General features: G+C 37.6%; 2 protein-coding genes across 2 annotated transcripts; both read right to left on the bottom strand.

Moving 5' to 3' along the window:
- Positions 1–518: 518 nt before the first annotated feature.
- On the bottom strand, positions 519–1,251 carry LOC116863448 (cTAGE family member 9-like). The gene has a single exon (XM_032850896.1). It carries the CDS (start codon positions 1,196–1,198, stop codon positions 566–568), a length of 633 nt encoding a protein of 210 aa, XP_032706787.1. The 5' UTR covers positions 1,199–1,251; the 3' UTR covers positions 519–565.
- A 7,421-nt stretch (positions 1,252–8,672) lies between these two features.
- On the bottom strand, positions 8,673–9,405 carry LOC116863447 (cTAGE family member 9-like). The gene has a single exon (XM_032850895.1). It carries the CDS (start codon positions 9,350–9,352, stop codon positions 8,720–8,722), a length of 633 nt encoding a protein of 210 aa, XP_032706786.1. The 5' UTR covers positions 9,353–9,405; the 3' UTR covers positions 8,673–8,719.
- Positions 9,406–10,965: the final 1,560 nt, after the last annotated feature.

Here is a 10,965-nt window from a genome sequence, read left to right on the forward strand (position 1 = left end):
GTATGCTAAAGTTGGCTAATTGAATATGAATTAAAAAAAAATACATACTTGAGGGAAGTGCTTTTATGTATGACATCAACGTTGGAAAAACACCAAAAAGTGCTACTTTTAATAATTAAAACTCTTTATTGCTACATCACATATATTTGTAATTATAATACAAAATTATATAGAGAATAAATAAAAATAATTCACATAAATGACCACTGAAAATAGCATTGGCAATATAACATCTTGAGAAATATAAGCAGTCAGAGTAAAAGAAAGTTAGCTTTTAAATAAAGTATGTCTTTCGGTAATACTGAAAGAAAGTCCAAACTTCTTTGAAGACAAAGAAAGTCCCATAGCTCTTAGTGTGGTCCAGGAAGTGCAATAGTATTTAGGCATGGGGAGTCAAACACGAAGGAGGTTTGTGCTGTGTCTAGCAAGTGAAGGTGGAAGAACTCAGTCCGGGGAGGACAAACCTTACATCCACAGGCCACGATGACGGCAGATAGAATTTGAAGTAGAGCAACAAAGCTTGGCAGGTGGGAGGCCGGAGTGGAGGGGAGGCAACAGTACCGCTTTAAGCCCCAGGCCCATTCCCAGGCAAAGGAGCAGCAGGGCTTGGCTCTTGGTCTCCAAGCAGGTTCAGAAAAGCTCCTTGTGATTTAGTGAAAGTCATCATGTCTTCTAGGGCCTGCAGGTCTTTTAGCATCTCCATCATCTGCTCTTCTTGCTGGCATCTTTTGGCACTCTCTTCCTCCAGGTCTCGACACAGAGAATGGAGTTTCTTCATCAGCATCACGTTGGTCGTCTTCCCCTTTCTGTAAGAGTCTGCAAAGCTGGGTATATCAAATGACTCTTTCTCTAGTTTGGCCTCTTCTGCAGATGACTCGATTGCTGCATACTCCTTCTCAGCTACAAAAACCTTGTCAATGAGGTGGCATTTCTCCTTGATCCCTGCAGCCAGTGCTTCTGCCAGCTGCTTCTCACGTTTTTCATAGGAGTGACTTCTAACAGACTGAACAAGTCGGAATAGAAAGAGGAGACCCATCAAGAAGCCAATGACAGGCGGACACAGCAGTGTTTCCCACTGGAGGTTGTGGAACATCAGTCTAGGACTCCAGTCACTTGGCAGCAGCTTCGCCATCATCTCATCCAACTTCCCAAGGATCAGCTCAAAGCCATGCTCCAGAGAGCCTGGCAGCTCCTCCATGGTACTGCTCGACCACAGGACAAGTGATGGTCACCGTGGATCCGGTAGTCACAACACACCCTCAGCATTCCTCCTGGAAACCAACCAGTAACTGGCATTCTGGTGTAGTCAGATACATGGCAGGGTTTGGGGGGAGGGGCGGAGGTAGTTTTGTATGCTTGCCTCCATGACTAATTTTCTTTATTTCCCCCTCTTTCTTATTTTTATCAGTGTAAAACTAAAATACAGTGCTATGTGCCAAAAATACATTAGATGGAACAAATAGTAGACTAGAGGAAGCATAAGGATCAGTGATCTGAATGATGGAAAAGAATCAAGCTGAAGAGTAGTGAGAAAAAATTATGATCAAAATGAAATATAATTTGAGAATTCAGTGACACAACCTATTGTAATAATATTTGCATTATAGGGATTCCAGAAGGAGAAGAGAAGGAAGGAGACAGAAAACTTATTTAGATAAATAATAGCTAAAAATTTCCTAAATCTGGAGAAGGAAAAAGAAATCCAGATCCAGGAGGCACAAAGAGCCCACAACAAAATCTTCCCAAGGTAGTCCACCACAAAATGGCTAGTAATCAAAATGCAAAAAGGTGGTGATAAAAAAATAATCTTAAAAGCAGCAAGAGAAAAGAAGACAGTTACATACAAGAGTTCTGTTATAAGGGTTGTGGCAGACTTTTCAGCAGAGACTTTGCAGTCTGGAAGAGACTGGATGATATATTTGATGTATAGAAAGAAAAAAAAAATGACACAAAAACAAAACAAAACCAAAACAGACAAAACCAGCCAAGAACACTCTATCCAACAAGGCTATTCACTCAGAAAAGAATGGGAGATAGAGTTTCCCAAATGAAAGTTAAAGGAATTTAAGATCACTATACCATCTGTATAATAAATGTTAAAGGAGACTCTTTGAGTGGAAAGGAAAGACCATAAGTAGGTGGAAAAAAAGGAGAAAGCACAAAACTAGTAAAATTAAATATATCTCTAAAAATCAGTCAAGGGATGCATATCATAAAAAGATGTAAAGTATCATATCATATCCCTAAAATGTCAATGGGAGAAGTGTAAAGAATCAATTTAACTCTTAAGTAACCATCAACTCAGCATAGACTGCTCTATGCATAGGATGCTACATATAAACATAATTGTAACTACAAATAAAAAACTGGTTACAGATATGCAAAAAATAAACAGAAAGGAAGCTCAGTATAGCCTAAAGAAATCAAACAAACCATGAGAGAAAAGAGCAAGAAATAAAGAACTGTGCAGACAACCAAAAAACAAATAAGAAAGTGGCAATACACACACACACACACACACACACACACACACACCAATAATTACTTTGAATGTAAATGGACCAAGCACTCCAATCAAAAGACATAGTGTGACAGAATGGATAAAAAGTTAGACCCATCTCTATACTGCACACAGGAGACTTATTTCAGACTACAGACAGATCTAAATTTAAAGTGAAGATCTGGAAAAATATTTGCCATATAAACAGAAGTGAAACAAAGCCATGGTAAAAATACTTACAGCAGACAAAAAAAATCAACTTTCAAACAAAGACTGAAACAAGAGATAAAGAAGTACACTACATAATCCTAAAGCAGACAATCAACAAGAACATATGAACGTTGCCAATATTTCTGCACCCAACATGGGAGCCCCCCAATACATAAAGCATCTCTTAAAAACAAGGAATATTTTCAGAGTAATCAATAAGAGCAGGGGACTTTTACACCCCAATTACATCAATGGATAGGTCATCTAGACAGAAAATCCATGAGGAAACTATGGCTTTGAATGACATATTCGACTAGATGGCTCTAATAGATATATTTGAGCAACACCGGCTTACCTTTAGAAGCAAGAAAAATCTCAAATATACAGCCAAATCTTACACATAATGTATTGAGAAGAACAACAAAACCGAAAACCAGCAGGAGGAAGGTAATAATAGACTACAACAGAAGTAAATAAAATAAAACTGCCATCCTTGACACAGTCAGGCCCCTGCTTTTTGAGCAGGGACCCCACAAGTGGCAGATCTGGGTAGACCCCCTGGAAGAGCAGAGAGGTAAGAATCTGCTGGGTTTGGAAACCAACCACGGCTGTGTTCCAGAGACAGAAATGCTCATTCACATGCTCGGTGAGCTTGGAGCATGGCCGGAGACAGGTAGATGGGAGTGATTGAGCATTTTTCTCTGAGGGTGCACTGAGTAGTGGGGCCCCGAGCTCTTGGCTCCTCTGGGCCAGAGACTGGGAATCTGCCATTTTCATTCCCATCCTCCAGACCTCTACAGAAAACGTTCAGGGAACAAAAGTTCCTGAGAGGTAACCGAAGTGGATTACTTAGCCCGGACCCTGGGAAAGGTGATGCAATTCCACCTTGGGCAAAGATGCTTGAGAATCACTATGACAGGCCCCTCCCCCAGAAGATCAACAAGAACATCCAGCCAAGACCAAGCTCACTGATCAAAAACATTGGAATTCCAGGGTAGGGGAAAGCAAAGCATGGAATTCATGGCTTTCTCCCCATGATTCTTTAGTATTGCAAAATTAATTAAAGTTAATTAAATTTTTTAATATCACTTTTTTCTTATTCTAATTTTTTTAATCTGTACTTTCTTCCTTTAACGTTTTTTAGTTTTTCTTAACAACACCTTTCCATAAAAAAAAAAAAAAACTTTTTGAATCTCCATTATCATAGTCCTTTTTTATCCTATTTATCCTATTTTATCCTTCAATCTAACTTTATTTTTTATTTAACTTTTACTCTCTCTTCCTTTAACGTTTTTTAATTAGTTTATCTTAACAATACCTTTCCTTAAAATCTTTTTGAACCTTCATTATTATAGTCCTATTTTATCCTATTTATCCTATTTCTATCCTTCATTCTATCTAACTTTATTTTTTGTATACATATAGGGTTTATTTTCTTCTTAAAAACTTTGGAGTACAACTTCTTCTAATAGATCAAAATATACCCTAAATATAAACAGGGCTTTGTTCTAGTCTCCAGCCTGAGCAAATTCTCTCCACTTTTTCTTTCTTTTCCCAAGCAACTTATCAACAGTTTTTTAGGATTTTTAAAAAATTTTTCATCTTTATAGTCATATTCAACCCCTTCATTGTGTTTACCCTTATTTTATATATATATACATATATATGTATATATATACATATATATATATACACACACATATATATATATATTTTCCTTTCTTTAAAATTTTGGGAGGTAGTTTCTTCTAAGAGACCAAAATACACCCAAAATCAAGTGGGTGGCTCTGTTCTATTCACCAGTCTAATATATATATATATGTATGTATATATATAATTAAAAAAATTTTTTTGAACTTCTTTTTACCCCCATTCTTCTTCCAATAATTTGGGTGTCTCTGATTTGGTTAAAACACATTTTCTGGGGTCTTTGCCATGCTTCTAGTATTTTATTCTCTCATTCATATATTTTTATCTGGATAAAATGACAAGCTGGAAAACCTCACCACAAAAAAAAGAACAAGAGATAGTACCAAAGGCTAGGGATATAATCAATATGGACATTGATAATATGTCAGAACTAGAGTTCAGAATGATGATTCTCAAGGTGCTAGCTGGGCTCATAAAAGGCATGGAAGATATTAGAGAAAACCTTTCTGGAGACATAAAAGCCCTTTCTGGAGAAATAAAAGAATTAAATCTAACCAAGCTGAACACAAAAAGCTATTAACGAGGTACAGTAAAAAATGGAGTCTGTTACTGATAGGATAAATGAGGCAGAAGAGAGAGTTAGTGATACAGAAGACCAAATGACAGAGAATAAAGAAGCTGAGCATAAGGGAGACAAACGAGTCCTGGACCATGAGGGAAGAGTTTGAGAGATAAGTGATACCATAAGACAAAACAATATTAGAATAATTGGGATTCCAGAAGAAGAAGAAAAAGACAGGTATATTGGAGTGAATTGTTATAGAGAATTCCCCTAATATGGCAAAGGGAACAAGCATTAAAATTCAGGAGGTACAGAGAACCCCCCTCAAAATCAATAAGAATTGTTCCACACCCCGTCATCTAATAGTAAAACTTACAAGTCTTAGTGACAAAGAAAATCCTGAAAGCAGCCTGGGACAAGAAGTCTGTAAAATACAATGGTAAAAATATTAGATTGGCAGCAGACTTATCCACAGAGACCTGGAAGGTCAGAAAGAACTGGTATGATATATTGAGAGCACTAAATGAGAAAAATATGCAGCCAAGAATACTATATCCAGCTAGGCTATTATTGAAAATATAAGGAGAGATAAAAAGCTTCCAGTACAAACAAAAACTAAAAGAACTTGTAAGCACCAAGAAAGCTCTACAGGAAATATTGAAAGGGGTCCTCTAAGCCAAGAGAGAGCCTAAGAGTAGTAGACCAGAAAGGAACAGAGACAATATACAGTAACTGTCACCTTACAGGCAATACAAGGACACTAAATTCCTATCTCTCAATAGTTACCCTGAATGTAAATGGGCTACATGCCACAGTCAAAAGACACGGGGTATTAGAATGGGAAAAAAAAAAAAAATCAATATGCAGTCTACAAGAAACCCATTTTAGACCCAAAGACACCTCCAGATTTATTTACTTTTTATTTTTTAAATATTTTTTATTTATTTATTTGACAGAGATCACAAGTAGGCAGAGAGGCAGGCAGAGAGAGAGGAAGGGAAGCAGGCTCCCCACTGAGCAGAGAGCCCGATGTGGGGCTCAATCCCAGACCCTGGGATCATGACCAGAGGAGAAGCCAGAGGCTTTAATCCACTGAGCCACCCAGGCGCCTGACACCTCCAGATTTAAAGTGAGGGGGTGGAAAAAAATTTACCATGCCAGTGGACATCAAAAGAAAGCTGGGGTGGCAATCCTTATATCAGATAAATTAGATTTTAAGCCAAAGACTATAATAAGAGATAAGAAGGACTATATCATACTCAAAGGGTCTATCCAACAAGAAGGTATAAAAATTTTAAATATCTATGCCCCTAACATGGTAGCAGCTAACAATATAAACCAATTAATAACAAAATCAAAGAAACATGGACAATAATAATACAATAATAATAGGGGACTTTGACAAGCCCCTTGCTGAAATGGACAGATCATCCAACCAAAAGATCAACAAGGAAACAAAGGCCTTAAATGACACACTGGACCAGATAGACATCAGATATATTCAGAACACCCCACCCAAAGCAACAGAATGCACATTCGTCTCTAGTGCACATGGAACATTCTCCAGAATAGATCACATCCTGGGACAAAAATAAGGTCTCAACCAATACCAAAAGATTGGGATCATTACCTGCATATTTTCAGACCACAATGCTTTGAAGCTAGAACTCAATCACAACAGGAAATTTGGAAAGAACCCAAATACATGGAGCATAATACATAAAGAGCATACTACTAACAAATGAATGGGACAACCAGGAAATTAAAGAAGAATTGAAAAAATTCATGGAAACAAATGATAATGAAACACAACTGTTCACAACCTGTAGGACACAGCCAAGGCAGTCCTGAGAGGAAAATATATAGTGATACAAGCCTTTCTCAAAAAAACAAGAAGGGTCTCAAGTTCACAACTGACCCTACATCTAAAGGAGCTAGAGAAAGAACAGCAAACAAAGCCTAAACCCAGCAGAAGAAGAGAAATAATAAAGATCAGAGCAGAAATCAATGAAATAGAAACCAAAAAATGGTAGAACAGATTAATGAATCTAGGAGCTGGCTCTTTTAAAGAAGTAATAATATTGATAAACCCCTGGCCACACTTATGAATAAGAGAAGATAAATGACCCAAATAAATAAAATCATGAATGAAAGAGGAGAGATCACAACCAACACCAAGGAAATACAAACAATTATAAGACATATGATGAGCAACTATAGCCCCAAAATTTGACAATACAGAAGAAATGGATACATTCCTAGAGACAYATAAACTACCACACTGAACCAGGAAGAAATAGAAAACGTGAACAGACCCATAACCAGTAAGGGGATTGAAGCAGTCATCAAAAATCTAACGAAAAACAAGAGCCCAGGGCCAGATGGCTTCCCAGGGGAATTCTGCCAAGCATTTAAAGAAGAATTAATTCCTATTTTTCCGGAAACTGTTCCAAAAAAATAGAAATGGAAGGAAAACTTTCAAACTCATTTTATGAGGCCAGCATTACCTTGATCCCCAAACCAGACAAAGACCCCACCAAAAAAGAGAATTACAGACCAATATCCTTGGTGAACACAGATGCAAAAATTCTCACTAAAATACTAGGTAATAGGATCCAGCAGATCATTAAAAGGATTATTTACCACGACCAAGTGGGATTTATGCCAGGGCTGCAAGGTTGGTTCAACATCTGCAAATCAATGTGATACAATACATTAATAAAAGAAAGAACAACAACGATATGATAGTCTCAATAGATGCTGAAAAAGGATATGACAAAGTAGAGCATCCATTCTGGATCAAAACTCTTCACAGTGTAGGGATAGAGACTACATAACTCTGTATCATCAAAGCCATCTATAAAAAACCCACAGTAAATGTCATTCTCAATGGAGAAAAATGGAGAGCTTTTCTGCTAAGGACAGGAACATGGCAGGGATGTCCATTATCACCACTGCTATTGAACTTAGTACTAGAAGTCCTAGCCTCAGTATTCAGACAACAAAAATTAACTAAATGCAACCAAATCAGCAATGAAGTCATTAAACTCTTACTCTTTGCAGATATGATACTGTATGTGGAAAACCCATAGAAATCTACTTAAAAACTGCTAAAACTTATACAGAAAAATGGGTAATTGGGTGATAGCCAATAAGGAGGGCATGTGATGTGATGAGCACTGGGTATTCTATGCAACTGATAAATTATTGAACACTACATCTGAAACCAGTGGTATGCTAAAGTTGGCTAATTGAATATGAATTAAAAAAAAATACATACTTGAGGGAAGTGCTTTTATGTATGACATCAACGTTGGAAAAACACCAAAAAGTGCTACTTTTAATAATTAAAACTCTTTATTGCTACATCACATATATTTGTAATTATAATACAAAATTATATAGAGAATAAATAAAAATAATTCACATAAATGACCACTGAAAATAGCATTGGCAATATAACATCTTGAGAAATATAAGCAGTCAGAGTAAAAGAAAGTTAGCTTTTAAATAAAGTATGTCTTTCGGTAATACTGAAAGAAAGTCCAAACTTCTTTGAAGACAAAGAAAGTCCCATAGCTCTTAGTGTGGTCCAGGAAGTGCAATAGTATTTAGGCATGGGGAGTCAAACACGAAGGAGGTTTGTGCTGTGTCTAGCAAGTGAAGGTGGAAGAACTCAGTCCGGGGAGGACAAACCTTACATCCACAGGCCACGATGACGGCAGATAGAATTTGAAGTAGAGCAACAAAGCTTGGCAGGTGGGAGGCCGGAGTGGAGGGGAGGCAACAGTACCGCTTTAAGCCCCAGGCCCATTCCCAGGCAAAGGAGCAGCAGGGCTTGGCTCTTGGTCTCCAAGCAGGTTCAGAAAAGCTCCTTGTGATTTAGTGAAAGTCATCATGTCTTCTAGGGCCTGCAGGTCTTTTAGCATCTCCATCATCTGCTCTTCTTGCTGGCATCTTTTGGCACTCTCTTCCTCCAGGTCTCGACACAGAGAATGGAGTTTCTTCATCAGCATCACGTTGGTCGTCTTCCCCTTTCTGTAAGAGTCTGCAAAGCTGGGTATATCAAATGACTCTTTCTCTAGTTTGGCCTCTTCTGCAGATGACTCGATTGCTGCATACTCCTTCTCAGCTACAAAAACCTTGTCAATGAGGTGGCATTTCTCCTTGATCCCTGCAGCCAGTGCTTCTGCCAGCTGCTTCTCACGTTTTTCATAGGAGTGACTTCTAACAGACTGAACAAGTCGGAATAGAAAGAGGAGACCCATCAAGAAGCCAATGACAGGCGGACACAGCAGTGTTTCCCACTGGAGGTTGTGGAACATCAGTCTAGGACTCCAGTCACTTGGCAGCAGCTTCGCCATCATCTCATCCAACTTCCCAAGGATCAGCTCAAAGCCATGCTCCAGAGAGCCTGGCAGCTCCTCCATGGTACTGCTCGACCACAGGACAAGTGATGGTCACCGTGGATCCGGTAGTCACAACACACCCTCAGCATTCCTCCTGGAAACCAACCAGTAACTGGCATTCTGGTGTAGTCAGATACATGGCAGGGTTTGGGGGGAGGGGCGGAGGTAGTTTTGTATGCTTGCCTCCATGACTAATTTTCTTTATTTCCCCCTCTTTCTTATTTTTATCAGTGTAAAACTAAAATACAGTGCTATGTGCCAAAAATACATTAGATGGAACAAATAGTAGACTAGAGGAAGCATAAGGATCAGTGATCTGAATGATGGAAAAGAATCAAGCTGAAGAGTAGTGAGAAAAAATTATGATCAAAATGAAATATAATTTGAGAATTCAGTGACACAACCTATTGTAATAATATTTGCATTATAGGGATTCCAGAAGGAGAAGAGAAGGAAGGAGACAGAAAACTTATTTAGATAAATAATAGCTAAAAATTTCCTAAATCTGGAGAAGGAAAAAGAAATCCAGATCCAGGAGGCACAAAGAGCCCACAACAAAATCTTCCCAAGGTAGTCCACCACAAAATGGCTAGTAATCAAAATGCAAAAAGGTGGTGATAAAAAAATAATCTTAAAAGCAGCAAGAGAAAAGAAGACAGTTACATACAAGAGTTCTGTTATAAGGGTTGTGGCAGACTTTTCAGCAGAGACTTTGCAGTCTGGAAGAGACTGGATGATATATTTGATGTATAGAAAGAAAAAAAAAATGACACAAAAACAAAACAAAACCAAAACAGACAAAACCAGCCAAGAACACTCTATCCAACAAGGCTATTCACTCAGAAAAGAATGGGAGATAGAGTTTCCCAAATGAAAGTTAAAGGAATTTAAGATCACTATACCATCTGTATAATAAATGTTAAAGGAGACTCTTTGAGTGGAAAGGAAAGACCATAAGTAGGTGGAAAAAAAGGAGAAAGCACAAAACTAGTAAAATTAAATATATCTCTAAAAATCAGTCAAGGGATGCATATCATAAAAAGATGTAAAGTATCATATCATATCCCTAAAATGTCAATGGGAGAAGTGTAAAGAATCAATTTAACTCTTAAGTAACCATCAACTCAGCATAGACTGCTCTATGCATAGGATGCTACATATAAACATAATTGTAACTACAAATAAAAAACTGGTTACAGATATGCAAAAAATAAACAGAAAGGAAGCTCAGTATAGCCTAAAGAAATCAAACAAACCATGAGAGAAAAGAGCAAGAAATAAAGAACTGTGCAGACAACCAAAAAACAAATAAGAAAGTGGCAATACACACACACACACACACACACACACACACACACCAATAATTACTTTGAATGTAAATGGACCAAGCACTCCAATCAAAAGACATAGTGTGACAGAATGGATAAAAAGTTAGACCCATCTCTATACTGCACACAGGAGACTTATTTCAGACTACAGACAGATCTAAATTTAAAGTGAAGATCTGGAAAAATATTTGCCATATAAACAGAAGTGAAACAAAGCCATGGTAAAAATACTTACAGCAGACAAAAAAAATCAACTTTCAAACAAAGACTGAAACAAGAGATAAAGAAGTACACTACATAATCCTA

This window comes from Lontra canadensis, unplaced genomic scaffold (genome assembly GCF_010015895.1).
Source record: "Lontra canadensis isolate GAN:19392208 unplaced genomic scaffold, GSC_riverotter_1.0 scaffold1220, whole genome shotgun sequence".
In the NCBI taxonomy this organism is placed as follows: Eukaryota; Metazoa; Chordata; class Mammalia; order Carnivora; family Mustelidae; genus Lontra; species Lontra canadensis.